The 23,043-nt window shown below is 31.3% G+C and overlaps 1 protein-coding gene and 2 pseudogenes across 1 annotated transcript; 1 reads left to right on the top strand and 2 right to left on the bottom strand.

Annotated features, from left to right (window-relative positions):
• Positions 1-11,747: 11,747 nt before the first annotated feature.
• On the top strand, positions 11,748-14,301 carry LOC107896398 (alkaline/neutral invertase C, mitochondrial-like; annotated as a pseudogene).
• A 4,023-nt stretch (positions 14,302-18,324) lies between these two features.
• Positions 18,325-19,375, bottom strand: LOC121208061 (uncharacterized). The gene is made up of 5 exons (XM_041078576.1): positions 19,355-19,375; positions 19,096-19,206; positions 18,901-19,007; positions 18,499-18,760; positions 18,325-18,339 (listed from the first exon to the last, which is right to left on the bottom strand). The coding sequence occupies exons 1-5, from the start codon at positions 19,373-19,375 to the stop codon at positions 18,325-18,327; spliced, it is 516 nt and encodes a 171-aa protein (XP_040934510.1).
• A 1,095-nt stretch (positions 19,376-20,470) lies between these two features.
• On the bottom strand, positions 20,471-21,105 carry LOC121208469 (ATP synthase subunit d, mitochondrial-like; annotated as a pseudogene).
• Positions 21,106-23,043: the final 1,938 nt, after the last annotated feature.

The following is a 23,043-nucleotide window of genomic DNA, read 5'->3' as shown; positions in this document are numbered from 1 at the left end:
GTGAGTTGCGTTAAACGACGCCGTTTTGGGGGCGCTTGGGGCTTAAGTGAAACAACGCTATTTCACCATGGCTGTTTAAGTTAAAAAATTATTAAGAAAATCATTTTAACCCTTAAAATAAAAAAAATCTAAAAATCCCCTTTCTTTTTTCTCTCGAAGCAAACCCTAAGATCGGCCACTGGTCCTGTGAGCCTCCGCGACGGGCACTGGTCGTTGGCGATGGACTCCACCGTCCTCGGTGGTCGAAAAATACCAAAAGTTCCCATTTGAAGCCCGTCACCCGTAGAACGCCAATCTAAGACCAAAATCCCTGAAAACTTGACCAAACTTGGCGGAGAAATAAAGAAACGTTTCATTTCCTCTCCTTTTTCGGCGTGGCCTTTAGACGAATCCAGAGGGATTCGGTGGCCTTCTAAGTTGACGACGACCACTCACAATGGTGGTGCAGCGAAAGGTAAAAAGAAACAACTTTATATATTTTTTATTTCAAAATGAAAAATAAATACCTTGTTTTAGATTTTGTTCTTCCTTTTTTATTTCTATAAAAAAATAAATAACAGATAAAAAAATGAAGCAAATCACCTTTGAAGTTTTTGTTTTCTGTTTTGGCCTTTTTTTATAGCCGAATTACAAAACTGTCTGTTACTACTCTTTTGTATTATCTTGGTTGTTTCTATTGCTTTGCGTGTTTGCGCTTGCATAGGTCCTTGTTCTTTTTCTTGCAGGTGACAGTGGCAGAAGCGGTGGAAGGGAGGCTAGGGTTTCTTTTGTTTTACTGAAAATGTTTAAGTTTGGGGCCATTGGGGCCATTAGGGTTTTAATTTTTTTTTGGCTTTGTAATTTAGGTAATAGATTTTGTTTATTTTTATTTTCATCTATTTTTTTTGTTTAGGCTGATTGGTTTGGGTTGTTTGGGCCCGGACAGAATTGGGCCCTTACACTATTGTTTAATCATTCATTAATGATAAATTAACTTTATGCTAAACTTGACACCTATGAGTGTCGAGGTTTTGTTGACAATTTTTTTTAGATTCCCTTTAAAAAGCTTGTACTTTGCAGTTTCGAATAGGGAGTTAGCATCATGGAAGAATAACTTAGCTCTTATGTGTGCAATTATTTTTTTACAAATAGGGAGTTGGCATAATGGAACATCAACATTAAGGAAATGATATTTCTTTTCTTGCCTTTCCTTCAGTGTGACTCTTGTTGAACCTTTGACTTGAGCAAATTGGGTTTCACATTTATGGCCATGAACTGATCAATATCTTTATTTTTGGTTAAAATTTTTCCTTCATTTTGAACTACATGCTTAAGAGGTTTTTTATTTGCTACTGTTGTCATACTTAAATCCATGTTGTGAGCTCAAGTAGTTGATTCTTCAAAAGACTTCAGCTTGATGCCTTGGAAAATGCAATGCAAGCCCCAATTCATGCATTGTATGCACATGTTGATGTGAAAAGATTATGACAATTTCTCTTTGCAGTTCAGACTTATATTCCTCCAATAGTGGATGTAACCGGTGACTAGCTTGTCTTTCCCCTATCATGAGTTCGTGAGCTTAATTGTACTAACAATGAGATGAGTGTTATAAAATCATTTAAGAAATTTTCACTCAAGTTCTTCATTTCTTTTAATCGTTACAGGCTTAAGATCAATGTACCAATCGAAGACATTTCCTCTCAATAATCGAATGAATTATTTCACCATGAGATCTCCATCAGTACCATTACTGTTACAAGCTTCACGAGGTAAGCAACATGTAGACGTGGATTTCCTTTGCCATCGAACTATTGGAATTTGGAGGTTGATAATGTTCAGGCATCTTCAAATGATCAATCCATCCTTTGAGTGTATGTCATTGTGTATGTATATGAATGTGGAGTAACACTTTCATCTTAATTTTTAATGACCTCCTTGATGAGCTCATTGAGTTGGTCAACAGTAAAAATTCATTGGTTGTTAGTTAAGGATCTTTGACAACTTGTACAATGGATTGTTCTCCTGCCTTCTCTTGTAGGTTCTCATGTTGAACTTCTTCATTACTTGGCCTCTTCCCAGTAAGATCAAGGTCCCTTTTCATCATGAAAGTCATATAGTCATCCATTTCTTTGAAACTTGAAGTAAAACTTTCCACCATCTTTATTAGAGATGCCACTTGTTCTTACAAGGTTTCGACACAGTTGCCATGACATTTATCACTCAAAAATTTGGTTTTGGAGTGTAACACTCGTAACCCGTTGCTGTCATCCGAATAGGGTTACAGAGTATTACCATACACTTTGAAACATTATATAATAACCTTCAGGTCATAAAATTAATTAACAATATTCGTAAATGGTTTAAAATGAAGCAATACATATATTCAGAGGTCTTAAATCAAACCTACAAGGCCTTAAAAATAGTTTAGAAACAATCAGAGACCAATTCGAAACAAAATAGAAGATTTGGGATAAAAAAAGAAAATTTTCCAGAAAAGGGTCACACGACTGTATGGTAGAGCCCAGACCGTTGGGCTCCAGACATGGTCGTGTGGTTATCCCACACGCTCGTGTGTGATCACACACTCCAGTGTACATGGGCCGTATAATTCTCGGGCTTGGGTCACACGACTATATCGCAGGCCGTGTGCCCGCCTGTGTGAACCTTGTATCTAACATGACACGGTCGTGTGACAGCCTGTGTTCTAGGTCATGTGTATCCAAAAGTGACCAAAATTGTGTTCACTTTTCATCTAATTACATGGGCACCTAAACCAATTCATAATACATGATCATAAGACTATAACCACATCTAAATACAACCAAAACATACCAATTTCAACCATCTAAGACCAAACCAAAGTGTCATACATGAAGATACAAAATAGTGCTCATATCCAAACATTATTATTTCATATCACCTACAAGTCAAAACATACATACCAACTAATCTATTTCAATCTCATCACATCATACTTAAACATGATACTTACCATTCCTTGGACAAATACACAAGCTCAACTTTGAGTTTAACAAGCATATTATATAAGGTTACCATTCCACAACATCAAACATGCCAAAACACCACACATAGCTAGGAAACCTTACAAACATAATCATTTGCCCTATTACATGCCATATAACCAAAATGTTTACAAAATCTACCAAATGTAATCTACAAGACAAAGAACAAGACACGAGTAAGCTTATGTAGAGTTTAGTAACTTTACGATAAATCTTACCGAATTAAACATAACAGTTCAAATAATCAGATTAAAGAACAGAGTTCCTGTCAATCCCAACTCACAACAGGTGAGTAAAACCCAATATAAAAGTACAATCAGTTCCACATTTCAATAACTATCAGTGATCATTAAACGTAGCCCGATGAATGATAAAAGGATGTGAGTACATGTTAACCATCCAACACACCAAATGCTCGTATGAGCTAAACCATCCAGCACACCAAATAGTAATGTAATATACCACGTAAGTGCGCAACAAATGCAGGACCTCGGCATATCCAGTGAATAGAGAATCTACAGAAATAATCTCCACTACTCATATCAACCCCGTACCACGTGTAATATAACCTATTGGCATGCTAATCGTACTCTATCCTATGTTCATCGACTTAGAACATTTCATTAATGATCAATGCTATAACGATCTCTTAATTCAATCCTCATTTACGTGACATCATTGTAATGTTCAACCAAAGCAATTAATTCACCTAATATACATTTAAATTTATTTAAAATTAAACCAAACGAACTTACTGGACTAATTTGTACTAACGACCAAAGTACAGGGACTACTCAGCTGCTTTGTCTTATCCTCGGTTATCAACACGTTCTTGATCTAGAATAATAATTTCATTCAATTAACTAATTCAACAGAAAAATTAAGTCATTTTATGCAATTAAGTCCTTTTTGATATTTTTAAAAAATTTCCCTCAACGTTTCACTTTTATTAAATTTAGTCTATAAGCCCCAAACGTGAAAATTAGCTATTTTTATTAAAAACCCACCTTGACTGAACCTATTAGGCCTTCTCTACAACTAATATTTGATGTTAATTCAAATCAAATCCTAATAGTTTATTACTTTTAACAGTTTAGTCCTTTAACATTAAAATTATCAAAAACTACTTTATGAAATAGTCCTATCTAACAACTAAACTCAAAAATCTACCAAGGAATTTCAAGAATAACTCAAACTCAACAATGGCATAACACAAAACATCTAACAGTTTCACAAATTAGTCTTTAGGTTAGCTAGATTAAGCTAATACGAGCTCAAAAACCTAAAAATTACTAAAAACGAGCTAAGTTTCACTTACCAATTTAAGCAGCATGAAAAACCCTAGCTTTGGCTTTGTTGCCGTAGAGAAGATGAGTAGAAAAGAAGAATTAAAATATCATCTTAATTCAGCTTTAATTTAATATATATACCTAGGTTTTTTTGGATATTTCAACTTTCTTAATTAAATCTTAATTAATCAATATTAAGCCTAATTTAACCATCCACATATGCATATCATCATTTAAATTCACTAACTTAACTCCCATGGGTTAAATTATTCATTTAGCCCCTTTAATTAAATAACTCAACTTTTGCAGCTTTTACAATTTAATCCTTTTTACTTAATAAATTAACTAAACGATAAAATTTTCTAACTAAAATTATGGTCTTGAAACCACAATTTTCGACACCACTAAAAATCGGGCTGTGAAATGGAGAAGATGTTGGAATGGAGTTGTACTTTAATTGATTTTCTTTCCCCTTGAATTATAATCGATGAGCTAAACTTGATTTATGAAAAGAAACTTATGCTAAGTTTTGAGTTGGTGAAGAAGCATTATGAAGTGGACTGTCAGCAAGCATTAAAGAAGTCTATCCGAATAACTCTAAAAGTGCTTTCGCCGTCTGGCTAGTACCATAAGGATGGGTAGAGACATTGGTGTTCTATAATGTAGCAAAATGAGCTGTAGGATTACCTTGAGCAGGCTTGGGAGCTGGTTTGTTGATGATGATATTCTTGGAGTCAATTGCAAATTTGAGCTTTGATTTCTTAAGAGAAGATATGAAAGGAAAATATTGTCCCACCAAGCGAGCCATAAATTTGTACATACAAAATTTGAGTTGAATATTGACTTGGAAAATTTGACATCAAATTTTATTTATCAACTTTGAGAAGATACTTCTTTTTTGCCTCTCCTTTAGTGTGACTTTTGCTTTACCTTTAACTTGAGCAAAAATAGGTTTCACATTTATGGCCATGGACATATTAAAATCTTCGTCATCAACTAAAATTTTGCCCTATTATAGATTACTTGCTCAATAGGTTCTTGATTTGTAGCGGTTTTCATACTTAACTCTACGTCGTGAGCTCGAGTAGCTCGTTCTTCAAAGGACTTTGGCTTGATGGCTTGGAGAATATAGCTTAAGCCATAACTCATGTCTTGTATGCACAAGTCGCTAGCAGAAGACTTTGAAAATTTCTCCTTTTAGCTCAGACTTAGATTCTTCCAATGGTGGATGTAACAAATGATTGGCTTGTGCTTCCACTATTTTGAGCTTGTGAGCTAGATCATGTTGACAATGTGACGAGTGCTACCAAATTGAATGAGAAATTGTCACTCAAGTTCTTTCCAGATTTCAATCATTCCTAGCTCAAGATCAATGTAAAAATCAAAAGTATTTCCTTACGATGATCGAATGAACTGTTTCACCATGATATCTCCATCAGTGTTGATTCTATTAAAGGTTTCCATAAAGTGAATGACATGTTGGCATGAACAAGACCCTATTAGCATGCCAATTGTATTCAAGCATTTACTAAGTTCACACGAGCATCTTTAACACATGTAAATATTTATTTTCAATTTAGTCGAATTCTAGCCTTTTTAACCAATTCACAACCAAACAAATATATAACTACAAATCAAATATACAAAACCTATATAAACAAATATCATATGAACTTACCTTATCAAAACACCAAACAAGTTGAACCTTTAGGGACTAATCAACAATTTTAGTTTTTCCTCAATTATCATCATTTTGATTCAATTCTTAATCTATACAATTATTCCATTCAATCCATCAACACCAAACATTTATAAATTATGCCATGACATGAATTAAACCTAAACAATCTCATTTTTTGATACCCCTAAAGTTTGACATTTTATTCAAATTAGTCCTGAAATTGAAATAACCATATATTTCAATTTTGAGCCCTGATTTAAAAACTGACTTTAGTTACATTTATTAGAGATCAACTACTCACTATTTATATCAAACTTTCACAATAATTTTACATTTTATTCACTTTAGTCCTTATGTGCAAAGTTAAATTAAACTTTACAATCTAGTCCTTTTTTTTATAATCTAAGCTTAAAATCTATCAATTTAACACCAATTTCTTCAAGAAATCAACAATGAAAACTTTTAAAAACTTTAAAATTTTTTCAAATTGGTACATAGGCTAGTTAAATCAAGCTCTTATGACCTCAAAATATAAAAATTATAAGAAAAAAACTTAAAAAATTCTTACCAATCAATGGTCTGATGTAAAAGCTTCAAAAATGGATTTTTCTTTAGATTTTTAAGCTTTGGATAGTAAGAATGGACAAATTTCCACTAAAGTTTGATAAATATACTTTAATTAAATCCTTAATCACCTAATTAACTTAATTTAACTATACTTTATTAACTTAATCTATCATTAACAAATGTAAGTGGAATCTTCGATAATCAAGCACTAATTCATATTACAAAATGGTTTAATTGCTATTTTGGACCTTTGGATAATTGTAATCTAAGCCTTTAAATCTTTGGCCAATTAAAAACCTATAGCGATTGGACTTTTATAATTTAGTCCCTGTACCCTAATTAAACAATTAATAGACAAATTTGAAAGGTTAAATATCAATATTCTTTTATACCAACTTCATAAATATTCATATTTAATATTTACTAACCCGATTTATGAAATGGGGTTTCGAAACCACCTTTTTCGACACCATTAAAACTTAAGTTGTTACATTTTAGGATTTTAGATTTGAAATGTCATTAACGATATGATTGGAAGAAGCCACTAGTATCAACACTATTAATGGCGACTCTCAAGGTTAGGAGAAAAAAGAGCTTTGTTTATTAAAAAAAATGACAATGAAAACTTAGAAATAGTTTTTTACTTGTTAGAAATGAGAGTTTTATAATATTTTTACTTTTTTTTACCATTTTTTATATTTTATATATTCTTTTTGAAATTTTAATAATTTATATATATTTTTATTTTAAATACTTTTTAAAAATTTTAAATAATTGATGATGCTGCATGCATGTGGACTACCACATCAGTAAAGTTAATAGACGATAACTTTTCTATCCATTTTGGGATGCTTTGACAAACATTATTAGTTCAAAGCTAAAAGAGATAGAAATTTGTCATTTTTTAAATATCGATGACTAAATTTATTGAATTTTTAGGCTTAATTCTTGATTTGGCCCTCGAAGTATACTCGTTTTCCCACTTTGATACCTAAACCTTTTTTTATCCCAATTTGGTACCTAAAGTATCATTATGTTATATATTTTGGTCCAATTTCTTAACATCGTTAAAAAAAGGTGATCAATTAAAACATGCCACAAGGCATTTTTAATTAAAAAATATTATTATCATATATTTATATATCAATTTTTAAAAATATAACAATATATATAAAAAACAGAAAACATATAACAATTAAAAAGTACAAAAAATAAAAATTATAAAAAAATTCATTAATCTGATAAAAATTTAATTGTTTTTAACTCAAAAAATCTAAAATTAGGTTTCTCTTAGATTTTTGGTTCATAAATATCTAAACAAAAGTAAACCCAAAATTGTATACAATCTCCTTTAATTAAAATTTTGTTTAATTATTTTTACTTTAATTAATTTAAAATTCAAATCCTCTTTCTTTTTAAGTTTCATACCAAAACCCAAACTAAACCTAGAAAATTTCCAGATTCTGGCGTTAATGGCCACTACTGGCCACCATCAATTTTTTTACCTGAATCGGTGGTTGAACCTGTCAGACCACCAGTTCGTCGGTCTGATTGGTTCAACCGGTTTGATTAAAAAATTATTAATTTTTTAAATAGTAATAAATAAAAAGTTCAGTTCAACCGCCGGATTCAACTGGTCCATATCGATTCTTGGGTTAATCAGTTCAAAGTCCCTTTTTGGACTGGTACCTCAACTGGTTCTTGGCCCAACGAGTCCAACCGATCGGTCTAGTCCAAACAACATTGGCCACCATACACCATTGTCAGCCGCCACTCACCGGTAGTTGTTTGAGTTTGAATTTCATCATTCTCTTGTTTTTGATCCCCTCTTTTCATTTCCAACATTTATTATTTCAAAAGAACACCAGATTTTTATAGATCTACAAATAAAAATTGAAACTTCAACACTATATCAAGGTGCTTTTCACCGCTGGGTTGTCTTAAATTTTAGTATATTCTTCCCCTTTTATAAGCTTCTCTTTCATCGTTTTTTGATCAATCAAACAATACCGAAAAATATATTCTTGCTTTGACCAAAATTTGAGTTGATTTTTTATGCCTTTCTTTTTATTTTAATTTTTGTTGTATAGTGATGATAGTTATGATATGAATATGCATATGTGGTAATGGAGAGGAAGATTTTGGCCATGGTTGTTTGTATTGGAAAAAAAGATGGAGTGGATAAGAAGATGGAAGAGAGAGAGGAAGAGAGGATGGGAGAAAGAAATGAATTAAAAAATAACCTTTATTAATAAATTTAATTTTAATAAATATATTTTTAAGTAAAAAATAATTTAAGTGATTTTTTTAATGTAAATATAAAAGTCATTATGTGACATTCTCTAATTGGTTGATTTTTGTTAAGGTCAAATAACTTTTTGGACTAAAAACCATAACAAAGAAATACTTTAGGTACCAAATTAGGACAAAAAAAATTTAAGTACCAAAGTAAAAAAAAATATTTATATTTTAATGGCCAAATCATGAATTAATCCAAATATTTTAAAATTTTAACTAAAAAAAAATATAAATATTAAAGGCTAAACTTATTGATTTTTTTTTTAATATTAGCTAGCATTCATTACATAACATAGTGGGGAAACCATTCAGCATAGAGATAGGTGCGTTTCATAAAGTCATAATCGATCCTCATAATTAACACACAATCCAAACAAGAAAATGAATCAGTAAAAGAAAGGAAATTAAACACACCCTATTCTGTAGAGAGCCTCTTCCCTTAACCAAAACCAACTAATGAAAGCAAGAAACTAAAACGTCTCCTGCAACCATAAACCCGTCAAGAATTTGCTTGGAAAAACAATGTAAAACCACAAGAAACCCCTCCTTGAGAAACTTTTGGAGTGAAAGATATGATATTCTCCAAAACTCAGGGGCAGTATCGTTGGAACAATCCCTCGATGCTTCTTGAAACCCATTTCTACTAGTCTAGGTTAGATGAGTGCTTAACATCCATAGATGCTTCATCAATCCAATATCAAAATTTAAATTAATAGAATTTATAAATATTAAAAAATTAAATTTATTATTAAAATAATAAAAAAACCCACATCAGCATTTCTGTTAATATTGCAAAAATGATTTTATATAATTCAATGGCGAAAATAAAAATTCAACCACCGAGAAATACTTGAGTCACCATTTCTATACTTTATAAAAAAATCTACTTTTTCAATAAAGAAAAAGAAGAGAGTAAAAAACTAGAAACCGGCTGCTAGTTTTATCCAGTCAAACGTCCCCACGTGTTAAATCAGCTACAAAGACACATACGTAATTTTGCAGCTTCTATGGTACTATTTTGTATACGAATTTGTCCACTTGTTGGAGGCCTTGTGGGGACCACAAACATTGCACTTTCGCCATTTCTTCCTTGCTTTTGTTCTTTTAAAATACTAGAAGAAGATGGGAACCACCGCCGACCAACCTCATCCATTCGTAGTTGCAAATTGTGTTATGACTCTTTTACCCTTCTTTATATCTTTAACAAAAATGGAATTTGTCCAATTTTTTTGTGCTTGTCCTGTTCTTTTTTCTTTTCCAGTTTGATATTCGGACAAATCAAATAGTTTAAAATTTTTACATGTTAAACAAAATACCCTTTTTGAAAATATCAAAATCACTTACCATTTTAAAGGTTCTCTTTTTAAATCTCAATAACTTATTTTTTTTTACGTAGGTTTAGGACCCCCACACTAACTCAACAATATTGGTTGCTATGTTTTTAAATGTTTTTATTTTTATATTTATACATGTAAATATATCTTAATTATATTCATATTATTAATCAAATTTAATAATTATATTTTAATTTTGAATGTAATTATTAAAAATTAAGATATAAGAAAAATTAAAAATTATTTTAAAATATCAAAAGTTTGTATCCAATACAAGCTAGTTGGAGGCGCATTTAAACATTTTTAAGGTGATCAGAATTGAATTTTAATTTTTTTATATGTCAAATTATTATTTATTAATTTATAAATTTATCATTTTGAAAGGACTAAAATGATTTTTTTTTTACTTTTTGAAGACCAAAGTGTAGATTTACCATATATTAATTTATAAATTTATTATTTATGTGGAATAAAAGGTTAATTTTCCATTTTTTAGGGCTAAAATCCCTGTTTGTTCCCTTGAGTTCGCCCTTAAAGTTAGTACAAATTGACGTTGGCTGAAACAGATTGAAACAATCAAAACATATTAAAATTCTAATTAGAACGGAATTTAGATTACTTGAAATCGATTTATGACCAAAATGATAAATATTGCAAGATACTGACTGCATGACAAGACATATCCTTAAATTATGACCTAAATTTTAAAATTTTCTACAATTAAGTTCTTTTTTTAGTTTGGTTGACAACATATAAATTGTTTAAAAAATAGATAATATCATTAAATTTTACAAGACTTGTTTTTTTATCACGTTAAATTCAAATTGTCCATATAATTAATGTACACATGTTTACATGTTTTAAATACACCTAACAATAAATTCAAGTTAAATTTTGACATTTAAGCTAATGACAAGAATAGGGTGACCTCAAGGGCATATATATATATATAGATATATATATCTATACAATAATAATTACGTAAGAATCAAATTGCGGAGATATAATATCTCATAATAATATCTTATTAGGAATCAAATTGTTAAAAAATAATTTATCATAATAATATCCTAACAACTAAGAACGAAATTAATAAAATGATTTAATTGATACTATATTAATAGTATAAAATTTCAATTAAAATTTTTAAAAAATTCAATAAATTCCACCATACAATTCCAAAATCAAATATGAATAGAATATGCAATTCTTGTAACAAAATGTAGAAGCAATATGTTTTTTTTCAACACGTTGATCATTTACAGAAATTGTTGTTCGAAAGATTCCTCTTCTCTTGTCCGATCCACTACGGTCATCCTCAGACAGATAAGTCTCAAAATTTCTACATATTTTTCACGTAAAAGAAATTTCAAACAATGATGATGATGTGTTTTAATAAATAATTAATAGTTAAAAACAAATCTAATCCTTTCAAGGGCTTTATGGTAAATGCACACCACCAAAACCTGAAGTCTTTCACGTGCAGGGGCCAAACAGTAATTACACCCTCCTACCTTTTCCCCCCTTTTCCTTTTGCCTATAAATACCAAGCAATGCGTTTAGTTTCAAAAATCTCCAAATCTTTGAATCTTTAAGACAAATCTCTCTCTCAATTCTATAATCAAACGTTCAATTGTAAGTATTCGCTTCTAGATTTAATTTCCATTTTTAGCTTTCTTTTCTTTGTAGTTTATTATTAAATTATATTCCCAATTTTTTTTATTTCTCTGTTTATTTTTTAAGATTAACAGAGGTTTTGTATATACATCTTGCCATAGAGTATAAAAATTTGATTCTTGAATTTAGTAAAAAGGGGAAAAAGGATTAGTTATGAAGTCTAGCACTTGTATTGGAATATCCAGCATGAAACCTTGTTGTATATTCCTAGTAAGTTATAGAAGCTCTTCTATTTTTGGGTTTTCTCCCCCAAAAATGAGCCGTTCCGATATCCGTAATTTGTCGAAATCACTTTCTAAGGCGGTTGATCGCCGTAGGTTGCACTCATGTAAGCATAATAAGCCGCAGATCGTAGGTTATAAGTGTGTTGCTGATCCAAATTGGAGGGCTTTTAGTGTGTCCGATTCAAGCTGGGGTCAGTCTAGGGTATTTAGTGATAGTTTCCGTGTTGATAAAGGTAGATCAAGGGGTGTTTTAGTAATTCCCAGAGTAGCGTCGGATTTTAGGAACCACTCGACATCCGTTGAACATCACGTTAATGAGAAGAATTTCGAGAGGATTTACATTCAAGGTGGGTTGAATGTGAAGCCTTTGATGATTGAGAGGATTGAGACGGGTGATGGATTAGTTAAAGAGGATAACACTGGAATAAATGTTAGTGAGTCAGATGTAAATACAAATAATGTAGAGGGTTCGAATCTGACCGAACCTAGGATTGAGAGAGAGGTGTCTGAGATTGAGAAAGAGGCATGGAACATACTACGTGGTGCTGTGGTGAGCTATTGCGGAAATCCAGTGGGGACCGTAGCTGCTAATGATCCAGCTGACAAGCAGCCGTTGAACTATGATCAGATATTTATCCGTGACTTTGTACCTTCAGCGCTTGCCTTTCTGCTAAATGGGGAGGCAGAGATTGTGAAGAATTTTCTTCTTCACACATTGCAGTTACAGGTACTTATGATCTTTATACCTAAACATTGCTTTTACATTTTAATTGGAAAATTAGTGTGCTTTTTTATCAGTGGAAGTCTTTGATGGTACAACTGATTTCAGAATTTGTAGAAACTAAAAAGATGTATTATCAATAATATGCTACATTTAGTCCTTAGAAGAACATGAATTATTATTTGGATGTTGCGATGATGCCGTAGAACATAAATTTACATTTTTTGCATTTCTTAGAGAAACAGGGGATCTTGTCTTCAGATAACATTGAAGGAGCCTCATGACTTTAACTGGTCTATTAGCTTCTGGTTATTAGGATGATATATTGTTGGACTCCCGTGTATTTTTTAGGCATTGGTTGTTTGTTGATGATGTTTCTGGCGGTTTCAGAGTTGGGAGAAGACTGTGGACTGCTATAGCCCTGGGCAAGGATTGATGCCAGCAAGTTTCAAAGTTTGAACAGTCCCTCGTGATGGAAGCCCTGAAGCATTTGAAGAGGTTTTAGATCCTGATTTTGGTGAATCAGCCATTGGTCGTGTTGCCCCTGTTGATTCTGGTAGGACAGTGACTTTTAGTCAACGAAGCATTTCTTGATGATTACTTCTTTAATATCGAATACCGTCAACATATTTTATTGCCGGTGTTAGTTGTCTATCATATTATTGTCACTGTTGAGATGGTATTAATTCTCTGATTTTGGTGTTAAAATCACAGGGTTGTGGTGGATTATCTTGTTGAGAGCTTATGGGAAGATCACTGGTGACTACTCATTACAAGATAGGGTGGATGTACAAACAGGCATAAGACTGATCCTAAATCTGTGTTTAACTGACGGGTTCGATATGTTTCCTTCACTGTTGGTCACTGATGGCTCCTGTATGATTGATAGACGAATGGGTATTCATGGCCACCCTCTCGAAATACAAGTAAGCTGAATAACTTTTTGTTACATATATGTTAAACATTTCACTCATATATTTGTTTAAAACCTAAGAACCCTGATCTTGCAGGCCTTATTCTATTCCGCTCTGCGTTGCTCTCGGGAGATGCTCACCGTGAATGATGCAACCAAGAATTTGGTAGCTGCCGTAAACAACCGGCTCAGTGCACTCTCATTTCATATCAGAGAGTATTACTGGGTTGATATAAAGAAAATCAACGAGATATATCGTTACAACACAGAGGAATATTCAACAGATGCCATCAACAAGTTCAATATCTATCCAGATCAGATTCCTTCATGGCTAGTAGATTGGATTCCTGATGAAGGTGGCTACTTTATTGGCAATTTACAGCCTGCTCACATGGATTTTAGGTTTTTCACACTTGGAAATCTTTGGGCCATTGTTTCTTCTTTGGGAACCCCAAAACAGAACAAGGATGTTCTGGATTTGATCGAGGCAAAATGGGATGATCTTGTGGCTAACATGCCTCTTAAGATTATTTACCCCGCACTGGAGTCTGACGAATGGCGGATCATCACTGGAAGTGACCCAAAGAATACGTGAGGCTCTTTTCGTTACTTTTCCATAAACATAGCAAATTGGTGAATACAATAATCCAGATATTGACTTGCGTCTTTGTTTGCAGCCCATGGTCGTATCACAATGGTGGATCGTGGCCAACACTACTGTGGCAGGTAAAAATCATAGTTGATTGAATTGTGTGTTCCGAATTGTAATGCCTGTGACTGTGACGTATACGTATCCGTATACCTTAGTCACGTAATAATGAATTGCTCTGCACTATTTCAGTTCACATTGGCCTGTATAAAAATGGGGAAGCCAGAATTGGCACAAAGAGCAGTTGCTTTGGCAGAGGAAAGGCTAGCAGTGGATCAGTGGCCTGAATACTATGACACAAGAAGTGGAAGGTTCATAGGCAAACAATCCCGGCTCTACCAGACATGGACAGTTGCCGGTTTCCTTACCTCAAAGATGCTATTGCAGAATCCGGAGAAGGCATCCCTGTTATTCTGGGAGGAGGACTACGAGCTTCTGGAGACGTGTGTTTGCGGGCTTAGCAAAAATGGTCGAAGGAAGTGTTCACGCCTTGGTCCTAGATCGTAATGACGGTTCATTAATTACTTTGGGTAGGTAGGATGGGATGGGAAATAATAAAAAGTTTGGATGGAAGGGTAGTCAAGAGCTGGATGAGACATGGAGGTGACTGACTAATAATTTTTAAGTACCAACAGCCATCATTCATGTAATATACTTGTTTGTTGCATCATTCATTGACTGACTTTAACTCAATGGCTCAATTTTGGGGGAGCCATAAGGTTCTAAGCCTGAATAATTGAACATATGATTCCATTATTTCTTTGTCTTAATGCTGTGAATTTGTATTATTATTTGAGCGCCTTCACTCTTCCCAGCGAGGTATTCTTGACAAACTGGAGTTGTTTGTTAATAGGTTGTCATTTTATCAAAAAAAAAAAAAACATTTCATCTGTTTTTTCATTTTAATTTTAGATTGAAAGGTTAATTAGATCATTGCAATTTTAACAGCGATTTATGTATATTTTTTAAAAAATTTAAAAATACAATAATTATAAGTTTAAAAATTGTTTAAAACTTCAAAAAATCATGTAGGTTAGTGATGAAATAAATATGACCAACCAAATGAGTTCTTATGGCCATTATTACTCATTCTAGGCACAATAGTTAAAATCCATTTTCATTGCAGGTATTAATATTAAAGTTATTCTTATTTTGGTTATATGTCGGTAGATTTGGTGAAGGTTGGATTAAACCAGGGTTAGATAATAATTTTTGTACCTCGGGTCAACTCGAATTCAATTTATATAATAAAAATATTTTTTAAAATTTAAATTTAATTATAAAAATATATAAAATATCTATTTAAAATATATTTTAACATTTGATTAATTTTGGAATAGTGAAACAAGTTTTTTGGGTGGGTTGAGCGATCCGAAAACAAACCTAGACATGAATTTTTTTATAACTAGGCCTCGGCCCAAGGGTAGCTTTATCCATTGTTTATTCAATGTTATTGTACGCTTATTTTAGTCACCCAATTGTAATAATTTTTTATTTTAGTCACTCATTTCTTTTTTAAAATTAATTTATTTTTAAAAAAAAAATTAAATTTTTATATGAAATTAAGTTATTTAACTGCAGAGGAAAAACCTAAGTCTTTCCTTTTAATTCAATTCATTGTAAAAACTCGAGTTTTTTCTGTCAAAATCTTAGTAATTCACTAGAAAAACCCAAGTTTTTCCTACTGGAAAAACTAAAATTAATTTTAAAAGAAAAAAAAAGAATTTAAAAGAGGGATATTTACAGGAAACAAATTTTAAGTAATTCCAAGTAAAGCCCCAAAATTTTTCCCTTTACTAGGAAAAAAAGTTTAAAATTAATTCTAGAAAATGGAAAAATTAAAGAAAATTAAAAAGATAAAATAATTTTTGTACAAAGACCCAACATTTTTTTATAAATCTCAATTGATTCCCTGTAAAATTTTAAGTTTTTCTTTTTATTAGGAAAAAAACTAAAAGTAATTTTATAAAAGAAAAAAATAAAAGAAATTAAAAAGATAATTGAGTTTTTTCATGCAAAACCCTAACACTACGTTTGGTTCGCTGTATTGGATTAGAGGTGTATTGGATTAGAGGTGTAATGGAATAGAGGTGTAATAGCAAATCAACTGTTTGGTTGAATGTAATGGAATAGAGGCGTAATAGTAAAACTGTGTTTGGTTGAATGTAATAGAGGTGTAATAGCATAATGGAGAAAACTAAAATGACCAGAATACCCTTAGCATAAATTTGTTTTGGTAAATGATTATTGTTATTGTTATTTAAATTTTAATAAGATTATTTATTATCAAAAATAAATAATTTAATCATATTTAAACATAATTATTATTAAATATATTAAATATATTATAATTAAAATATATAATTTAATAAAATTCTTAATAATTAATATTCTTATATGAATTTACTCAAATCATAATATATGATACTATAAAAGATAATTTGAAATGATTAATATTAAATATATTTTAATTAAAATATATGATTTAATAAAATTTAAAATAATTATAACTAATAAATTATCTTATATGAATTTGTATAATTTAAAATAATTATTATTACATATAATTTAATAAGATATAATTTCATAAAATTATTGATAATAAATTTTCTTATATGAATTTATATAATTTAAAATAATTTATATAATAAATCTATTGTATAACTTTCTCAAAGAGGTTCTTTCATCGTCGGGCATGGGTGTTTAAACCAGATACTTTAAGAAAAATGAATACTCTGACAGGGGTATAAAAAAGGGATACTTCAAGCAAAATGAAGAGTCGGAGAAACATAGCTCTGTATATTCTCTCAGTTGCTATATTTTTTGGTTTTCTTACCTTATTCTCTGAATTTTCTTCCTCAATGAGGTTCTTTTTTATTTTTTGATTTTAGCTTTGCCCCTATGGCATGAACCTTGTGATGAATTAAAAAATTAAAGAAATATATAAAAATGGGTAAAATTACAATGAATCATTACTCCAAAGTTATAAACTAGTTATTCTAATATGATATTAGTTTACATGTCATAATATCCAAACATAATATTCATATATTAATAAAAAGATTAATTTACTTTTTAATTTAATATATAAAGAGTAATTTACTCATTTTTCCAGTGGAAAGGGCAAAATACAATGCAACTCCTAATATAATGGCTTCTATAGTACTTTTACCGTTTTATTTGTTTTTTAAGTATTCTGAAGGAATTGGATTGCTTTTAGCATAGAACAGAGACCTATTACTGTGCAACTTATCAAATGGAGAATTGGAAGGTTGTTTTTTGGTAACTTTTGATGTGCAACATTTGGATTATAATTTCTTTTGCAGAAATGATCATATGAACGAATTTCTTCTTCTATTTTTTGTTCATTAAAACTTGAGAGAGATTTCCCACAAACAGGATGGCTGTTAGAATAAAGCCTCATGGTGAATTCTATATTATATATTGGGATGCCTGCATATAGATCAGCCAAGTGCTAAGAAAAGCCAAGTAAACCGCAAGGAGAGTTAAACTATACTTCATTTTCTGTCAAATTAAGACCATCTCAAATATGCACAAGGACTTTGACAAATGTTGGTGAGGCAAATTCATCTTTTGCACAAGGTAACTTAATGACATTTACTCGAGCAAAATCAGAATATAAAATTGGTGAATTCACTCAAGGGTATGTCAAGTACATACCTATATCTAACGCTCATCAATTACATCCAGTTATAGATGTGGAGTATCTTTGCTTTTCTAAACTCAAAATCAATACTTGACATTGGTTTGCTTAAAAAATGTAAATAGTAATAATGTCTATCAAAATATCAACAACAACAATAATTAGAAAGGTTTGAGAGAAAAATCCATGAAAAAGAATTAATATGGTCATTCATGTGCCAAAGAAGTCCTAAAAAGTGCATTTATATGAAATAGAAACATTGGAAAATCAGCCTGTTTACTGCTGGAATTAAGGTAAATGATCAGCTACACAAAGCCAGCCTAGAAAAGTAAATCAACAATATAAAGACAAAAGATGAATTTTTCAATGAAAATATCCATGAGATTGCACATTTCTCATCCTGAAAGTTATTAAGACTATTATGACAGCTCAAGATACAATCTATTAAATATATGCATAAAACAAAGTCAAATCAGTACCTCTAGGAAATCTAAAGTAGCCGAGGCAGAATTGAACCCTGTTCTTAGATCTTGACTAGAAATTCTTTCATTGCCTGTTTCTGACAACCGGCTTCTGAGTTGCTTTATAATGTTGTCCTTAAGTTCTTTGTTTGAATCCTTGGTTTTACTTGAGAATTTCTCCATACAGTTGAATTCAAATACTAAAGCAAGAGCCTCACATGCTGCTGCACATAGTGCTTCATCGTTACTGTCTAATATGTTGGAGAAGTATGTAATTGCCCTGCATCCAAATTTGCAGATCTATCAATGACATTTCAAATTTGTTTGTAGATGGAAAACAAAAAGAAAGACGATAACTATCTAGAGGTTGTAATTGTTAAAAATTTACAATAAATGAGACTTTTTAATTAAAAGGCTCACCCTTGCCAATTTTTGTGACTTAGCCTCCACCCATCAATGGTAAAAAGAAGAAAGGACCAAGCGGATATCATGACAGTTAAAATGGCTAGTGAATCTTTCCTTTCAATCTGATGAGACATAGAAGGAAACCTATCCTTTTAGGCTCCAATTTAAATTACAGAATATATAGATAAAAATATCAGTTAAAATTCATACACTAGAGTCAGTTCCAGGATTAATTAAGTCCCAAAGTAACTTCATTACTGATTCAGTCTCATCCGAGTTGCTTGCACCGAAAAATGTAACAACAGTCAAGCAACCAAGAATCTGCGCAATACAAGAAAAACCATACATCCAATGCATATGCATAACTCTGCTATATGCATATATATATTCAATGCATAACTGTTTGACTTCATTCATTCAAACAACTAGCATTAGTTTTCAACATATTTTCACAAAATTTCCTTCTTACCACATTATCATATAATTTCATGGCAAACATTAACAAATCTCCCTCTAGATATACATATAATAAACATAATTATCACTTATCACATTAATCAAAAACATAGGATTCGGATGCTAGCCGCAGTATAGAAGCAATATTTGAAAATGAAATTTCATTATTTTTCCTACTGAAAACATGAAACACCATCAAGATACATCTAAAAACACAAATTACAATTGCAGGTTCATATTGCTTACAAGCTTCTGATTTGATGTTTTCAGGAAAAAGCAAAGATAGCAATGACAGCTTTATGATGTTGGAAATCTATGAGAACTTGAAAAAAGATAATGAAACTTACTATTTCTCCTCTTGTCCATTATCTTATTTGACTAAAGAGATCAAGTAAAACCCCAAACTTCTACAATTACTGCAAAGTAAATGTTAACTACTGCAAAGAAAAAAGACAATAACCGTAAGCCATTAACAACTTCAAGGGGCAAACAAGAAGATTTTCAGGATAATATAGCCATTAAGGACCAGTATGTGGTCAAATAAGTTGATAGCTATCATTAAAATTTGCCTATTAAGGTTAAAATTTGCCGCTTGATTAAAAAGGCCAGCCATGAATACTTCAGGAAAAGAAATAAAAGTTGCAAGTCCAGAATTCCAAGCAACTACTGTTCTAGATGAAAAGGGCATATCAAAGCTCCTTTTCAAAAGCTTATAACAAGCATGATAAATATGATTACTTCGACTGCTAGAAATTGCAGACAAGTGAGAATTGAGTAGCTAGATGTCTATATTTTCTTCATTCTACTTTGAACATAAGTATAGGAGTATCTCAAGTTTTGGTCTCCAGAAGAATCTGATCACATAATAGCATTATTGAAATGAAACATCTACGGCATTAATCTGAAATTGTTAAATGCTAATAGCATTCAACAAGTGAACTGCACACAAATAACAAATTCAGTATCCAACTAAGTAATAGTTCCCTTGTACCATAGAGATGATCTTCAAAGTAACAAATTCAGGAAGTGGCACCGCATGAGGAACACAAACATGTGGAAACCAAACAATTTATGATTTTACAGACCTGCAACTGATCTAAGCATAGCCATATATAGGATGACTGGAAAATTGGATAGAGAGTAGGCCAAATATGATAACTATCAAATTAACTTACTCTCATATGCCTCTTTGTACATATCTATCAGGCGAGAGCCAATTCCTTTTCTATAGTACTCCCAGTCAATGGGTTCAGGTTCCTGCTTAAGAAATCGGATTATTAACAAGATAGGACTGAAACCTTGAACAAAACTAAAATTTCCTTAAAAATGAAAAAAAAAGGTTCCAAAATCAAACCTTGAACAAAAAAATTCAACCTTATTGAAAATTTATTTCAATATAAAATATTAAAATCATCATTAAAAAACTAAAACCCTAAGATCTAATCAACGGATTAACCCAACAAATCTATGAAAAAAATCAATAAAAATGCTAAAAAGGAGCTAGGGATTAGAGAGAATATAAGAAAAAGACCTGGCTGAATTTGGTTTGTAAAGTAGAGTTAACTTCATCAAAAGTGCGACGAAGAGTAGCGAACTCTTTGCGAGCCTCATCGGAGACCAAAAGCTTAGCCATCCCTTCCCAATCAATGTTCTTTGATGCTTTGAACGCGACATCGAGACTTTCTTCCCCGGTCCGCTCATTTTTCTCGCACTTTCTCGCTTCCCAAACGCGAGACGGTGGAGATTTGGTTCGAAGAAAACTGCTGTTGACGTTGGGAGGGAGAGGGTGGGGTGGAGCAGCAGATTTTGGTTGGGGAGGGTAAAACAGAAACGATTAGCTAATCCTTACTTTTGAAACGGATTGGCTAATCGTTGTTCAAGCAGAGAAAATGAGTATTACATCCGTGTTGTAATAGGCCTGTAATAGGCAATACATCAAACCAAACACGGGATTAAGTGGGGATTAGTGGGGCCCACGGATTAGGGGTGTATTGGTTAATCCAATACACCCAACCAAACATGCTCTAAGTTTTTCCCTATACACTCACGTTTTTTCCTTTTACCAAAAAAACTAAAATTAATTCTAGAAAAAGTAAAAAGATAAAATAAGTGAGCAAAATGAAAATTTAATAAAGTTGGATAGCTAAAAGGAATGTACAACAACATTGAATTAACGACGAGTGACCAACATAAAAATAATTTTTAACTACAGTGCCTAAAATGGAAATGGTTATTAACAGAAATGCCTAAAATGAATTTTTTTATTTTTTAGTGCCCAAAATGAGAACTTTTGAAATATAAGTGACCAACTGTGTAGTTTACCCAAAATATTAAAAAATTCATTAGTATGATAGAATATAAATAGGTTAAAGTTTGCTATCAGCCCTTGTACTTTGTGAAAATTGTGTATTTAGTCTCTGTACTTGAATTTGATCAATTTTAGTCATTGTACTTTTCACATTGATCAATTTTAGTCTTTTTTAGTCCTGGCCCAATCAATTGCAATTAAATTTGTTTGGTTACATTCAATTACTAGTCATGTACCATGCATACAGTTGTAGATTTAGTCCATATTCTCCAATTAGATCATTCTAATCCCTTGTACTTTTCAAATTTTGAAATTCCAAACTTGACGCAAATGATAGTTGGTAATCCATTACATGGAACTTTAGTAAGTAATATGCGGAACTAACAGGTTGACATGACATTACACATATGATAATATGCTTACCATATCAGATTTTAGAAATAACAAAACTTAACTTAATAACTTTATAGCTTAAGTTTGGTGAAATTGAAATTTTAAAATTCAAAAAGTACAGAAACTAAAAATAACCAAATTAAAATACATAAACTAAACCCACAACTTTTGTAAAGTAGAGGGACTAAAGGGAAAATTTAACCGTATAAATATTGTATTAGTTTATCATGTGACCATCAATACTCGTTTGTTCTTTAAAAACACAAATTATTTAGCTGCTTGTCTTGGAAAATGGATTACGGCAAAGGTGGTTTCAATCAAAAATATCAGATTAGAGAAAGGTATTAAATTATTAATTTTAAAAGTAAGCTAAAAGTCAATTAAATCGGGTGGATGAATTAGATTTTTTAAATATATTTATTTTTATTAATTTAAATTATTTATTAAATTAAATTAAATAAATTTATTAAATTAATTGAATCAACGAATTAATTATATGATTAATTTGATCATCGGTCGAATTTTAATAATCTTGCTTGTCAGTAATAATATATAAAAATAATTTTATTTCATAAATAAATTTGATTTTGTTGTGAAATAATAAAGAAAGAATAAACTAAAATGTGATAGAAGAAAGAGTGTAGAGAGAATATAGAAGAGAGAGTGTATCTTCTTTTTATATATTTTTCATGAGTACATGAGCCCTATATATATAGGGGTTAAAAGTAACTCTCTAATTATTATAGGGCATGTAAAGGGTCATGACCTTTTATCTCCCATATTAATGGGGTATAGAAAAAGTCTCATAACTTATTGGGTATAGGAAGAGTTTTATAACTTATGGAGTTGATAATGACATCCACATAAATATTTCATAACACTCCCCCTTTGATGTTCATTATCTAATTATGCCTCGTTAAAACCTTACTAAGAAAAACCCAGTAGGACAAAAACTTAGTGAAGAAAAAAGAGTACATAATTATACGCTTGATATGCTGCCT

The sequence above is a fragment of the Gossypium hirsutum genome, chromosome A10 (assembly GCF_007990345.1).
Source record: "Gossypium hirsutum isolate 1008001.06 chromosome A10, Gossypium_hirsutum_v2.1, whole genome shotgun sequence".
NCBI lineage: Eukaryota > Viridiplantae > Streptophyta > Magnoliopsida > Malvales > Malvaceae > Gossypium > Gossypium hirsutum.
Note: the sequence above shows the minus strand (reverse complement) of the source record. Positions and strands in the feature narration are given on the sequence as shown.

What these genes read in the sequence shown, in the direction of transcription:
- LOC121208061 (XM_041078576.1), bottom strand. Translation starts at nt 19,375, where the DNA reads ATGAAATTATATGATAATGTG. An exon ending in TGAAATTATATGATAATGTG is followed by an intron (nt 19,207 to 19,354) that starts GTAAGAAGGAAA and finishes TGTATTGCGCAG; the next exon opens with ATTCTTGGTTGCTTGACTGT. An exon ending in AGTCACAAAAATTGGCAAGG is followed by an intron (nt 18,761 to 18,900) that starts GTGAGCCTTTTA and finishes ATTTGGATGCAG; the next exon opens with GGCAATTACATACTTCTCCA.